Here is a 13,808-nt window from a genome sequence, read left to right on the forward strand (position 1 = left end):
ACATTTCTGGGGTTTGGCAGTTTGGCCTGGGGTCGTGACTTCCTGTGCAGAGTTTGCATGTTCTCCATTTCTCAAGATACTCCACCCTCATTGCAAAACACAATAACATTCATGTTAGGTCAACCGAGGACACAGAATTGTCCATAAATTGGATTGTGAATGTTTATCTGCGTGTATTCTGATCGTCTCGACCCAAGTCAGCGATGCCATCAGCTCATGGAACCTTGGTGAGGAGGGATATAATGTCAGTATTTCTTTTTTTCCACGAAAGTTAGCACGTTTTTGACTAGTTATCATTGCACCTACATTAGCTAGAATTTACACGAAGAAAAACTCTCACATTACATTGATTTAGTACAAAGGTGTCAAACTCAAGACCCGGGGGGCCAGATACGGCCCACCACATCATTTTATGTGACATATTTGCATCAAATTCATGTCGTATTGTCTTCACTTTTAAAAATCTTCAGTAGTCTGATTTGAAAACGAATTATTTGTCAGATTGTTTTGTAGCTTACATTGTATATAATATGAGGTGTTCATACATTTATTTGGGTTGACAGTCATAATGGCCCTCCGCAGGAAACAATGACTACAATGCAGCCCGCGACAAAAATGAGTTTTAATAGTTTTCAGAAGATTATTAAGACAATTTATAGATTATTAATTTTGAAATAGCCTTGTCCTTCACTTGTGGGATGAGCAAAAAGTAGTGTACTTAGTTACTTCCAACTAATGGGAACACTTGAGATGAGTTCAACTATGAAAAACAAATGTTATGTTTTTGTTTTGCCCAAATTCAAGGCAGTGTTTTATTGACGGCTGGCTGGGTGACATGGCTAGCATGGAAGGAAGGTCTTTGTGTGTGAGTCAGGCCGCGTCGGTCACACCCATCCTCGGCTCTCCCCCTCCCAAAGCGCCCGCCATGTTCTGGAGGAGGGGAAACCTTTAGCTTGGCATTAGCATTAGCAACACTTTGGCTAGGCGGAGGCGCAACAAGCTCGCTGCAATAAGTACACTATCTTGATTTTTTTTCTCTTCTCCTTTTCTTGGCATTCCTCTGGAATTTGAGGAACACGTTTAAGGGTTTACAACCCTGGACTCTCGTTTAAGTCCGACCCAGTTCGATACATACGGTAAGATACCGCCTGTTTTTAATACGTAGTGGAATTATTGAGACGTTTTCCAGAGTCCCTTAATCCAGTTTTCAGTGGCGATGTCTCCACTCAGCACCCGTCTCATCTCTTAGTAGATTTGCTACATAGCCTAGCATGCTAGTCGATTGATTTAGCATAGTTTATAGATCAGATAGAATTTAGAAGAGCAAGATCGGATATAATTTCAGTCAACACAAAGCAAACTGCACGATTTGACGCCATCTGACGTTATTAAAGCGATCAAAAAGGAGACAGACAAGCTCTGCGGGTGGCTAGCTTCGATCCCAACTTTTTTTTTTTTTTTCCCGTCGAAGTGTTCCAATAATCATCGTGAATAAAACATCACTTGGCTTCAATGTCTTTTTAACAAATGTGTGAAAAACAATAAATGATTAATCCACATCGATCTCCCTTACGACTAAAGTTAAGCAAGTTAACACAAGTTTGCTCTGAACCTGCTAACGTTAGCGCTAACCGCTAGTTAGCACCAAGGCTATTTCGATTGAGATTTCACAAACTTCGAACTAAACTATATGATGTTTTTTTTCTCCCTCCACATCAAAATTATAATTATAGTATAGTTGTAAGAGTGTGAGCAATTACTTTGTGACTATTAGGAAAACAAAGCTACGTCAGTGGCTCGTGAGATACCAAACACGTCACTTCTAAATCAGATTTGTTCTATTTATTTGACATTATCATCTTTTCTCATCGCTTCCTGTAGATTCCCACAGTTGCCACAAACGAATGATTACACCATTTCTTCCTTTGCATCTTTTTTGCCGTTTTGCGTCATTTCGCATGACTCTACCAGGGCGCTGTCTCTACAGTATTGATTTGGTTTCCAATTGAAATACTACACAATAGTGTTGTGGTAGTTGTATTGAATATGAAAAATGTTGTGTTGTGGCTGTGGACTGAGCCAGTGTGTTGTAAAGCCAAAAAAGAATATGCATTATCATTGTTATTTTAGCGTGCATGACCTGGCTTATTAATCTAGAGTTTGGGAGGATCAAGGATGCTAACATGGCTTTATTTTTTAAACTACTTTGATCATTACTACTCATATCTCAATGCAGAGTGTTCAAAGGGAAACACAGATTATGTAGGAAATGGGCAACAATTTTTATCATCTGATAATTGTGTGTGTCTTTAGTTGTGTTTAATAAAGACCAACCCTGTCAAGCTCATGAGAGACGTCCAGACGAGTATTCAATCTCCGCTTTCCATCGCTCTGCTTTGCAGCTCTGTCGAGGTAGCCTTGTTTTCAGTGTGTTGGGGTAAAAGTTTCAGCAATTTTGAGTCAGTGATTGTTATCAGAGTGCTACTACGTCGTCTGATCAAAAAATGGATAATATATTGCGAGAAGAATAAGTGCACACATCCTGTCCTGCCTGAGACTGTGGAAGAAATGAGATCTTTAATACAAAGCAATAAAGAATCAAAGGAACAAAGTTATATAACAAACAATACATACTACTTGAGAGCACATTTTAATACTGAATAACGGGTAATAAAATTATTTGGGTGTGTACTGATTCAGGATGGGCGTTTTAATAAATGTTTTTGTTCAGATATGGAAGGGAATTGATTGAATCAATTTAATGGAATCACAACCATCGCCCAGTTTTATTCCAGGTTCTTTGTACGGGACATTACACTGCACACAGGCCGGTCTCGTGTTGGCTGTAGGCAGCGGGTGATCGTTTTTTATTGATCAGCAGGGAAAGGCATTGATCGACATATGCCGATCACGTACGTTTCCACGAAAATCATCCGCTAGTTTTTATTCGTATCACAATCCTTATCGTCATCCGGAACTGCAACCTGCTGACAGTTTCGAGTTGTCTTATCATTTTTAAAGGTAGGAGGGTGATCAAATCATTTAGTAGTTGAGGAAGGACTTGAGCGATGAGTATGGTCGCGGCGGAGGTTGTTCCGGCTTGTCTGTGAGCGCATGCGCGTATCGGGGCTGGGGGTAGTATCGGGGACCGGCGATGGACAAGACAGACTCTCTTCTCTTCCTCCTGTCTGCAGTGAGTGAATAGGTGATTATTGCAGCAGATGTGTAATTAGGCCTCGCTCGTATTCATGGCCACGCAGGGTGATGAGGGAAAGTTTGCCGGGTAGGGGGGCATGCACCACAGGAATCACATTTCATTAAGTGAATTTACGGGATGTGCCAAGTTGTTTTCTTATTCCCTAGACGCTCTCTCGCTCATCCTGGTTTCCTCTCCAGCTGTCCCTCCCCGTGGCACGGCGAGGCCGGAAGACGCCCTCACAATGACACAAGTGATTTCTTTGCAAATGAATTGTACAACTCGGAACACGCCCCGACGCACACTGTTTACACCATCACTTGGTTGCGGGGCATGCCGGTGCATGCTGAGTTCACACAGGAGAGGACTGAATGTGCGACGTTGAGGAGAAAGGGTGTGTTGAAAGAAGAGATCAAAGTTGAGATTAATAGTTTGGAGAGGAGCTTGTTGGAAACGACTTCGATTCTCCAGTAATCAGATCATATGTCATCCTTTTACGAGTTTCATTTTTAGGTTGAAGGACGAACAAGTTTGACGTCATTTCTGATGCGTCACCGTAAGCTAACATCTGTCACTTGTAATTTATGATTTTTTATTTTTCTGCTTCCTAGGTAATGGCACGGTTGCAAATACTGCCGGCACTTTGTGTGTGGAGATGGTTTTAGCAGACATTGTTCCGGAGGACTCAGGAACATCGCACTGGCCTGAAGAAGCCTCATAAACTCAAGTTTTTCAACAAAAGGAGACTTTGACATCTAGCTGCTTAATTACACAAAAATTTAGCTCCTGTTCTTGTTTGAGCTTCAATCATTTCTCCAACGCCGGTCCCATTTCGACCGCCACCATGCCGAGCTCCACCATCCGTCGCCAAATGAAGAACATGGTGAACAACTACTCTGATGCGGAGAAGAAAGTCAGAGAGGCCACCTCCAACGACCCTTGGGGGCCCTCATCTTCACTCATGTCGGAAATCGCCGACTTAACCTACAACGTGGTGGCCTTCAGCGAGATCATGAGTATGATCTGGAGACGACTCAACGACCACGGCAAGAACTGGCGCCACGTCTACAAAGCGCTCACCCTGCTCGACTACCTGATCAAGACGGGCTCGGAGCGAGTGGCGCTGCAATGCAAGGAGAACATCTTTGCCATCCAGACTCTGAAAGACTTCCAGTATGTCGACCGAGACGGGAAGGACCAAGGGATCAACGTCAGGGAGAAGAGCAAGCAGCTGGTGGTCCTTCTCAAAGACGAAGAGCGTCTCAAAGGAGAGCGGTAGGAAATGAATCGGACAATTAAAACGTGTTGGCTATTGAATAATTTTACAAGGGACCTTAACAAAAGATGGGCATCGATAAAAAATCCCCTTGAGGAACTTCAAATAATAGGAAAGATTAAATCGTTCGATTTTCCCACTGCCATTTTGTCCAACCTGATCTTTTCCAGTATGTGAAGATAAAAAACTTTTTTTTTTTCTCCTGCTAAGGTCTCAAGCTTTGAAGACCAAAGAGCGCATGGCCCAGGTATCCACAGGGAGCAGTCAAATGGGCTTTGGTCGAGGCTCATCGCAGCCCAACCTCTCGACTTCCTACAGCGAAGAGTACGGCAGGTCAGAGGGCTCGCCTGCATCCTACCATGGCTGTGAGTACCAGCACAGCACATCATCAGGATGTTTTTTTAATGATAATTACAGCACCGGTACTTTTTTTTTTTTTTAAACTACCGAGCCAAAAAGGAAATGAGTTAACACACAGGCGGAAACCTGGAGGGAATTTGAAACAAAAGCGCCAAACTGTTTTCTTTTCTCCTTTTGACACTCAGCCGTTTGTACACACCACCGATGCCGCATGTGTGTGTGTGCATTTGAGCCAGCACGGGGTCATACATGTTACACTCCCGACCTTTGTATGTGGCCCACATTCTCGTAAGTACCGCTTCAATACGGAGCTCGGAGGCGGAAGGGCCAACAGCTGAGTCATCATTTTGAGGAAACGGAACTTAAAAATCAGGCCAAAATGGGTAAGAGTGAGCCGACAGCGTGGGCGTTGCCAGGGGAGATTTTTGAGATTCCACTCGAAGCTCTCTGGGCTATTTTGCGTCGGCAGAGTGCGAGTGAAAAACAATGCCACTGTGGAGTTGACCTATCACATGCCCTTGTTCTCAAGAGGTCCAAAGTAGGTCAGAAACCTATTTTCAATTTGGCAAGTACCCCTCCGAGTTGACACAGCGTACATAAAAAAGCACTCGTGCTGTGATGTTTCATTTTCATGTCACAGTATGGAATCCAAAAGTCCACAAAGTCCTGAAGACATACCTTTCAAGTACCATGTCTGATTTTGTTCCATCAGCTACGTCTCCCAACGCGGGATCAGAACTGGAACAAGCCAGACCGCAGACGAGCGGCGAGGAGGAGCTGCAGTTGCAACTGGCTCTGGCCATGAGCAGAGAAGCCGCCGAGCAGGTACGAAACACGAGTGCGACGTGGCGGAAAATAAATCACCACCAGGACACATCTGGGGGATGACTTCATTGTATCCAATCAGCCGCTTGTTTGATAAATGGCCTGAGCTTGTCTCGTTTTAGATGAACGTGTCTGGATGGGATGTGAATGTTTGTAATGGTGGGAAAAATAATGATGTCAAATGTGTAGGTCTGGATTCACATCAAATATCTCCAGTACCTTCTCAGTGACAGATTTTAGGTGAAGATGAAGTGTGAATCGCTCAGGTGGTGTTTGTCCTCATGAGTGTCCATTTACAGGAGGAGCGCATACGCAGAGGAGATGATTTAAGATTACAGATGGCCTTGGAGGAGAGCAAGAAAGGAGGTCCGGACTCTGGCAAACTGATCCACAAGAGAAAAGAGGTATACCGGAGTGACTCAGCTCCACCCTTATCTAATGCTTCTTTCCTAAATGAACCTTCTGTCTTATTTTAGCCGCAATCATCTCTGATGGATTTGATGGATGTCCCAGAGCCAGGTGCCAGTGCTGACCCCTGGGGTGCCGGAGCTCTGGCTAAAGGAGACCCCTGGAAACCTTATGGTATACATACATTTAGGGAATGTCTTTTTTTTTTAGGTGCAACATGTAAGACTGTAAACAAGTGCCTCACCCCTTACCTTCAGCTCTAAGAAGTGTTGGTTAACGCTTTGTCAGCTAGGAATGTTGCTCAGCAGGACCAGTGACAATAAAGTAGATCATATTCATTGCACAAGTTCACCCCTTGCAAACCACAATCGCGTGGAGAAATAAGTCCCTATTTCCGAGGAAATATTTCGACACTATTTACCCAAGATCTCACACAAACGTGCAAGTCGACTGTAATGAAGAAATTGTGTTAGAAAGGTCACGACAGAAGGAAGTCACTCGCAGGAACATCTTTTAGCTTCTGAAACCACCTACCCGGATTTTGCCACTAAGCAAAATGATTTTCCACTCCCAAGGTGCTGCTTCTAAGTCGGCAGCCCCAGCGGACCCATGGGGGGCTCCTACCTCAGTTCCTCCCATGAAGAGCAGCGATCCCTGGGCATCAAACTCCACTCCCGCGTCCGATCCCTGGGGCTCGGCAGCCACTCGCCCTAAGGCCTCCAACACAGGTAACCCCATCGAGGAAGGATGTTTGCGTCCATCTCCCTTTAATCTCCTTCGATAAAGACTCACACATATTCATATTTCTTTAGTGTGTTCTCATCTGTCCACATGTTTGTGTCGGCTTTATATTCTATGTGACATATTGTCCCCATCCAGGTAGCTTTGAGCTGTTCAGTGAATCCAATGGTACGTCCAAAGAGGACTTCTCAGAGTTTGACAGCCTGCGCTCCTCCTCCTCTGTCCCTGCTGGTACTCACCCTGTCCTTGTCTCCCTATTGACACAGTCTGTGGTGTTCTTCCTCTGTGCCCTCAGATGGCACACTGTGTCCTGTCTTTCTATGTTTATTGTACGACCAGACCGGAGCAAGGAGCCATGTTTATTTTCCTCGACAAAATTAAGGAAAGAAATGAGAATAGAATTTTGTAAATTAAGGCTATTTGCTCTGGTCTGGTCTTGGATCACCAGGGTGTTAATGTTTTTGTGGTGGCATCAATCTGTACTTTGATTTTTAAATCTCACAAGGCTCAAAATAAGCGGTTTCACGTTATAGTTTGTGAGTCAGAAATTAGAATTTTACGCTTCATTAAAATATGAATTGCAAAACTAAAAATGGTAGACTAAGGTTTTATTTTAACTGACAAGATGGTCCCAAAAAGTTTTGCTGAGCTGGACGCGCTAACGCCTCCTACTGAAGTTGGGAGCCTGGGGCAATCTCTGTTTACGCTGCACCAGCTAGCTAGCAACAAGATTCAGCTGGCTAGCTTGGCTAGCGGCTAAACATATTGGATATAAACACATTGCAGAGTTAATTTTAAGGCTCCGGCACGCCCACGGAGGATAAGCGGATCGGAGGATGAATGAATAAACATCATCCTCTCCATTCAGGAATACTAAATTTAAATGAAGTCATTGATTCACAAAACGGTTCCGCAAAGAAAATCATTTTGAGCCTTGTCTCACAAACATAATCGAGAGTTCTATTTCCATAAATTCCTAAAGTCGGTCTTTGAAGGGTTTCCAAAAATCAGCTTGGCACAGGATTCCCCCCCCCCCCCCCCCCTCTTGTGGTTAAATTTTTGTGGGGAAGCTGACACTGGATGCAAATCTGTGCTTCAGTTTAATGCAAACATGTTGGATGTTAAAAAAAAAAAAAATCAAACTTCTAAAGCCACTGAAGGATTCCTGGGGGAGTCAGTTTTGCCTCTTTTGTCATTGTTGTAAGTGAGTTGCTATTTTGAGATGAATTTGTCCTAATGCCACGTGTAGCAGATGGCTTGCCGGCTATTGGTGCTTTTCCATCACTCTTTTTATTCATCACTACCAAAAAGGCTGTCCGCCTCTTCCTGTCCTCCCAAAATAGCTTCCTTTGTTTAATTTACTACATCAAAAAGATTTCAGTGAACACTCGCCTGCAGATGGATGCATTTTATCATTTTGAATGTGGAGAGTTTGATTTGTTCTACTGTGTTCCATTTTCACGTACGTGCTATTTAAAGTCCCAACTTGATTGCAATCGGGGTGTCATATTTATTTTATATTACAACAACTTGTGTTTTGTAGGTGATGGTGGTTTACCATCCTCGATTCCCTCCCAAGCCAGTCTCGCTAGCAGCGGCAGCTTGGACCTCTTCGACCCTCTTCCCACATCCGGCTCTGCTTCTTCAAATCCCACCAGGAAGACTCCAGAGTCTTTCCTGGGGCCCAATGCTGCCCTGGTCAACCTGGATTCTCTGGTGACCAAACCAGTGCAACCTGCACCAGCGTTCAACCCATTCTTGGCTTCAACAGGTAGCTTAAAATGCAATTGTTTTTAGCCGACACAGCTTTTATCTTTTTGTGCTTCTGACATTTCCCATGACCACTTAGGTGGCGCCGCCGCCTCAGCCTCCGCCACAGCCTCCGCCGCAGCCTCCGCTGCCCCTGCCAATCCCTTCCAAGTGAGTCAGCCGGCTCCTCCGACCCTCAACCAGATGCGAGTCAGCCCCATGCCTTCGGGGTTCGCCAGCGGCATGGCCGATCCCATGGCCGTATCCTCCATGCCCGTCGTACCCATCAACATGGCAGGCATGGCCCCCGTGGGTGCAATCGGGGTCGGCGCTCTGCCCCAGCCAATGATGAGCTTGCCCCCCCAGGCTGGATCGCAGCCCACTGGAGCCACCAACCCGTTCCTTTTGTGAGGGGATGACTGCAGGACAACTTGCACCTCCCCAAAAGCTCTTGTCCCATCAATCCCTTTTCTAACAAGGTCATAAACAACGTGGCATCCTTTTAACATTACCACACGCTTCCTCCTCCTCCTTCCTCTCTCAGTGCTACCATCCGCCTTGTCCTATGTGTTCCATTTCCATCCGACACTGTCCGTTTGGAGTTAGAGTAGGAGGGGTGTTTACATTCCCTCCCACCCCCCACCACCCCCCTCACCGAGGCAGGTTAAGACGGTCAGTCCACTAGCCTCTCACCCGCCTGCCTCCCTTCTGCCGTAGGATTGCTCCTTTCTTCTGGAGTGACAGAAGCCTGACTCGAGCTAACGCCAGGATCTTATCTCGTCACTAGAGCTAATCTTTTATAAGCCCTGTCAGCTGAATAATGTGTGTGTGTGTGTGTGGGTGTGAGTGTGTGAGTGATTGCACATACTAGTGCTATTACACTGTGTATTTTCCAGGAAGCTTTTCCTTCACTTACTGGAGTTAGAATGATAGAGACCGTCAGAAATGTTTATACAGTGTGTGTGAGTGTGTGTGTGTTCCAAAGCAGGGATTTTGCACATTTTGTTGGCTTTTATTTTTTTTCTTCTTCAAACTAAATAATTTCTGCAACTTTTGGGCTCACCATTACACCTTAGCGTAGGCAAGGAGGCTAGCTGCTAACCAGGATGTGACAGCTTCAACTTTTTTTTTTTTACCGCACTGCGCTCATCTGAGCACTCCGCTTGGACCACCACACAACACGCCAATTTCCAAGGGTCACGACGCTTCTCGAAGGAGATGAACTCCATGTCCGAGCGATTCAGCGGCGTGGCATGCTCGCCGATGACCTGCCAATGCCTCAATGCTACAACTCCCTTCTGATGTTTAACACCAAGGTCACACCCTAACTTGGCTTTAGACATAAAATATGAACTATGACAGCATCAGTATTTAACATCTAGTGAGGCATTGCGGGATTTGTTTTTGTACTAGGGTCAAAGGGAGTTTGAGCGAGCGATACCAGCTTCCATGTGTACTTGAATGAGTAATGTCAATTGTTAAGTGGTTCCCCCCCGGTGGCGGTTACGTCTGCAACATATTGTGTTGGCACATCAACAACGTTGAGAGTTCCAGGGAGGAGGTCGTAGGTCATTACCCATGGTTACTTATTTTGTTATTTGCTTGTGCTAATCCTTAGCAAAATCCTTTTATTTGTGTTGTTGGGGTGTTTACTAGCTGCATATTCAATTTGAAACTACATGAGGTCATTCTAGTGTTTTCACCCTATGGGTCAGCCATTCACTTCTCTTAGAAGCACAACTGTTATCAAAGTCACAGCGACTGATCTTCGAGGATGCCCCCCCCCCCCCTTTTTTTTTCCCCCCAGAGTAGGCCCATCATCAGGGTAACACTCCACCCCGTGTCATTTAGAGCTATTTTTAAGTTTGTGCAAAATGTTTCTATATTGGGGTATTACTTTGTAGAAAAAAAAATGTGTGTAATACGAGATGATGGAGGCAAATCTATCTCTTCGATTGTCTATCACTGCCAATATTTTTTCTTTGTTTTCGATCGTTTGGTGTGCCGCCGCCCCCTTTCCTATCTGCTGTGCTACGCTAGTTGGGCCCTTAATTTTTTTTGGCGCTACATTTGTCTCAGGCAAATGGAGGGACGGCTTCAACTGGGATTTTTAGGCTTGGCTCATGGCTGGATGGCTGAATGAATTAAGTGCACACAGTCCAGTGAAACTGTTTAATTGCAAAATATATATATATGCAAACATTGTGGAAAGATCAGTTAAAAAAAAAAAAGCGAAATGTAAAGCTGTTTTGCAAAGTTGGATTTGCTAATACTGGGCCTACTGTAATCTAGCTGTTTTTCCTCACCCTCCTAGATGTCACTAACCTTGATGGCTGCATTAAAAGAGAGAAAAAAAAATGGAACTGTCGGATGACAACTTCAAATGACCACTTTTTTTCCGACTGTGTACTTACATGTGGCAAGCTTACGAGGCATCACTTTGTATTCACTATGCTTTTATTGAGAGGAAACTACCCGACCGTACAAGACTGTCTTTATATGCATTAATTAGCCAACTTTTTATTCTTCGTCACGTCTTGTCTAGTTACCCTTCTCATAGTACCGGGAGCAGGCTGCTTTTTATTCCATATGTGCTCAATCTGTCGGCATTATAACTGTATAATATAATTTATCATTTGTACTATTGTAACATACCGTTCTTTTTTTTTTTTTTTGACCTTTATTATTCTGTGTTATGGGTTTTTGTAGGAAAACATCACCGTGGAATCTTAACGGCACCTAAACAAAATGAGAGCAACAGGCCGCAGACTGTTGGTTGAGGATGAGTGTAGCTGCATTGGTTCAAAATAAAATGTATATCACTTTCAGCTTGAACTATTGTCAGTGTCTTTAAAAAAAAGAGATCATAAAAAGTGGTAAGTCAAACATTATGTAAAAAATACATTTACTTTTAAAAAAAACCAGTTTGAATTCATCAGAATGTTAACTAGAAATACTCAATATAATCACAAATGTGTATGTTCCTCTGTGGACAGGCCTGACGAGGTGGCGAAAGGTGCACTTGGTGAATTTGACGGTCCAGAATTGTATCCCAGCTTCTTCATATCCTTCATTACGATGTTAAAGCAGACTGTAACAAATCCTTGAGAGCAAACCCGTGTCACTGCAATAATTAAACAAAAGGTAACTTAATGCAAACACAACACAAAATCAAGTTTAATAGAGAACGAACATTCACACTTACCTTCTCGGCCTTCACCCTGGGCCACCACTTTAGGGTCTGTGTACTCTGGTCGACGTCCCCAAAGCCAACTAAAAAAATAATGAGTATAAAATAATCCAGAGCTAATTTGGCCAATTATAATTTCAGCCTTGTTACACAAATTAAATTGAACTAAAGTGTGGCGTAAGACACTAATCCAACTATCAACTCACCTCGTGAACCTCTGAAGTCTCCATGTAGGTTCAGGAACAAACATGGGGAGGATCCGTGTATGTCTGTAATAATAATAATATAGGTCTTGTATTGGATCTCAAAAGTGATTTAGCAGTAGGTGAGTATTTCTACAAATATTTCAAACTAAACTGGCATGGAATTTAATAAATATGATTTGAAGATGAAAAGGGTTCTACTGACTTTCCAGGTGTTAGTGGGATGTGTGTTGCTCCATAGCCTCTGACCACATCATTGCCAAACATGTCTGGTCCATAAACACTCAGCACAAGTTGAGGCCCTGATTTAAAAAGAGCACATCAATTTGCATTAAATATTAAATGAGCAATTTAAATCTGTGTGTTTAGTACTCACATCCTGAAGGGTTTGTGCTCTTAAAAGTTATGTCCAGAGGGAAGTTCCATATCAATTTTTGTGACGATTGAGTACCTTTAGATGTTATTTGAGTGATGCCTTCCTCCAAACCCTAGGGGTGCAAAAAAAATAAATAAAAAGAATTGACGTGACTTCCGTCTTTGTGTGCACGGACGTCTTAATTCAGGAGTTTCTCGTCGACTGCTATTGCAATGATTACATCGTAATTATTAAATTGCACGACGACTTTAAATCTCGGCATTAGAACTTTAAATCTTGGCATGACGACTTTAACTCGTCAGTATGACGAAATTTCGTCATGCCGATTTCAAATCTCGTCCCGTTTTTTTTTTTTTTAAATTTTACTCGGTGTCTTAAGCATATAAAACACTAAATAATTATAATATTGCAAATCTGGAAAAAAAAGAAAAACAATCCGCAGAGTAACTTTTGGCAGTAAATGAGAGCTGCAACTTATCCCAGCAGACTTTGGGCGAGAGGTCACAGGTGTGCAAAAGGTGACTGGTCACCAGCAATTTACACGGTAATTATTATTTAAAAATAAATAAAACCACGTATATCTTTTTCAGATTGTGCAGTGTTACACCTAAATGTACTGTAATCCGCAATATTCAAAAAGGTACTCACTGTGGTGGGTATCCAGTCTTGGCCATAAACAAAGCAATATTTGCAGTACAAGTCGTCATAGCTCGGAAACTGAAATTTGAAAACAAGTCAAATGCATATTAAATAATCTTATTCTTGATCTTGCACAAATGCAAAGTATTGCAAGCACTGTTAATGCTAACGTGTTAGCCGTAATGCTAAACACAAATCAAAACTCACATTCGCTCCTTCAATCTGTCCATTCACCGAGAGAAGAAACACCGATGGGTTGCTTGTGGCCATACCGGCTTTAAAAAGTACATCGAAATTTGTTTTTTTGGAAGATTATAGCTTTTGAAAAAACATTTTGCCTGCTCGTTGTGATAGCGAAAGCCTCGCTGTTGCTAAGGCGACGAGTTCTCCAACCTATGGTTCCTCGCGAGGGACAAATTAAACGAAAGTTGAAAAGCGGAAAAGAAATCCCTGCAACTTCCACAAGATGACAGCAGTATAGCAAATATTCAACTCATGAAGCCGGAAAACCTTTACAACAGGGATCATGAGGAGCGGAAAACATGTTGGTGAGTAAATCTCTAAATTAGTTTAATTCATATTCAATTGTTGTATTTTCATCTGTCTTAATTTCTGCTACTTGTATTAGTTTTTTATTTTACCAACTGTATTACAAACATTTTTCTGCCACACCCTTTGCATAAATTGAACAATAAAATTCACTGCTGATTAGGTGATAGACTGAACCACTTGACTAAAAAAGCAAGGCAAGGACAAAAAATACAAAAAAACTCTCCTTATCCAGTGATTTTGATTGCAAAGTCTTAAATATACAGAAACAATTAAATGCATGGGCAATTGTGGAA

General features: G+C 43.0%; 4 protein-coding genes across 9 annotated transcripts in view; 2 read left to right on the forward strand and 2 right to left on the reverse strand.

Annotated features, from left to right (window-relative positions):
* grapa (GRB2 related adaptor protein a) overlaps window positions 1–2,563 on the reverse strand; it is a 14,632-nt gene extending 12,069 nt beyond the window's left edge. For both annotated transcript variants that reach the window (XM_049744906.2, XM_049744905.2), the window contains exon 1: window positions 2,335–2,563. Coding sequence is in view for 1 of the 2 variants with exons in the window: in XM_049744905.2 (XP_049600862.1) it covers window positions 2,335–2,348 (14 nt within the window). In the remaining variant the exon portion in view is untranslated. The remainder of the gene's footprint in view (window positions 1–2,334) is intronic.
* On the forward strand, window positions 970–11,390 carry epn2 (epsin 2). 5 transcript variants are annotated; one of them, XM_049744877.2, is made up of 10 exons: window positions 970–1,136; window positions 3,808–4,471; window positions 4,683–4,837; window positions 5,545–5,657; window positions 5,957–6,061; window positions 6,134–6,239; window positions 6,641–6,793; window positions 6,945–7,037; window positions 8,350–8,577; window positions 8,656–11,390. In XM_049744877.2, exons 2-10 carry the CDS (start codon window positions 4,041–4,043, stop codon window positions 8,964–8,966), a joined length of 1,695 nt encoding a protein of 564 aa, XP_049600834.1. In that variant the 5' UTR covers window positions 970–1,136; window positions 3,808–4,040; the 3' UTR covers window positions 8,967–11,390. The 5 variants fall into 5 exon arrangements, with proteins under 5 accessions (XP_049600834.1, XP_049600836.1, XP_049600837.1 ...); XM_049744879.2 differs by having other exon boundaries at window positions 971–1,136; window positions 6,945–6,974; XM_049744878.2 differs by lacking the exon at window positions 970–1,136 and adding an exon at window positions 3,429–3,590.
* On the reverse strand, window positions 10,379–13,372 carry b9d1 (B9 protein domain 1). Its single transcript, XM_049744907.2, has 7 exons — window positions 13,171–13,372; window positions 12,973–13,041; window positions 12,325–12,436; window positions 12,154–12,250; window positions 11,952–12,014; window positions 11,761–11,828; window positions 10,379–11,679 (listed from the first exon to the last, which is right to left on the reverse strand). The coding sequence occupies exons 1-7, from the start codon at window positions 13,231–13,233 to the stop codon at window positions 11,522–11,524; spliced, it is 630 nt and encodes a 209-aa protein (XP_049600864.1). The 5' UTR covers window positions 13,234–13,372; the 3' UTR covers window positions 10,379–11,521.
* A 7-nt stretch (window positions 13,373–13,379) lies between these two features.
* Window positions 13,380–13,808, forward strand: part of cacna1ha (calcium channel, voltage-dependent, T type, alpha 1H subunit a) — a 58,996-nt gene continuing 58,567 nt past the window's right edge. Inside the window, exon 1 of the mRNA XM_049744790.2 lies at window positions 13,380–13,511. The gene's annotated coding sequence lies outside the window, so the exon portion shown is untranslated. The remainder of the gene's footprint in view (window positions 13,512–13,808) is intronic.

Source organism: Syngnathus scovelli, chromosome 16 (assembly GCF_024217435.2).
Source record: "Syngnathus scovelli strain Florida chromosome 16, RoL_Ssco_1.2, whole genome shotgun sequence".
NCBI classification, from domain to species: Eukaryota; Metazoa; Chordata; class Actinopteri; order Syngnathiformes; family Syngnathidae; genus Syngnathus; species Syngnathus scovelli.

Coding starts and splice junctions, on each gene's coding strand:
- epn2 (XM_049744877.2), top strand. CDS start 4,041: ATGCCGAGCTCCACCATCCGTCGCCAAATGAAGAACATGGTGAACAAC. Junction 5,658..5,956: donor GCAGAGAAGCCGCCGAGCAG/GTACGAAACACG, acceptor GTCCATTTACAG/GAGGAGCGCATACGCAGAGG. Junction 8,578..8,655: donor CCCATTCTTGGCTTCAACAG/GTAGCTTAAAAT, acceptor ATGACCACTTAG/GTGGCGCCGCCGCCTCAGCC.
- b9d1 (XM_049744907.2), bottom strand. CDS start 13,233: ATGGCCACAAGCAACCCATCGGTGTTTCTTCTCTCGGTGAATGGACAG. Junction 12,251..12,324: donor GAGCACAAACCCTTCAGGAT/GTGAGTACTAAA, acceptor TTTTTAAATCAG/GGCCTCAACTTGTGCTGAGT. Junction 11,680..11,760: donor CCAGGGTGAAGGCCGAGAAG/GTAAGTGTGAAT, acceptor TAATTATTGCAG/TGACACGGGTTTGCTCTCAA.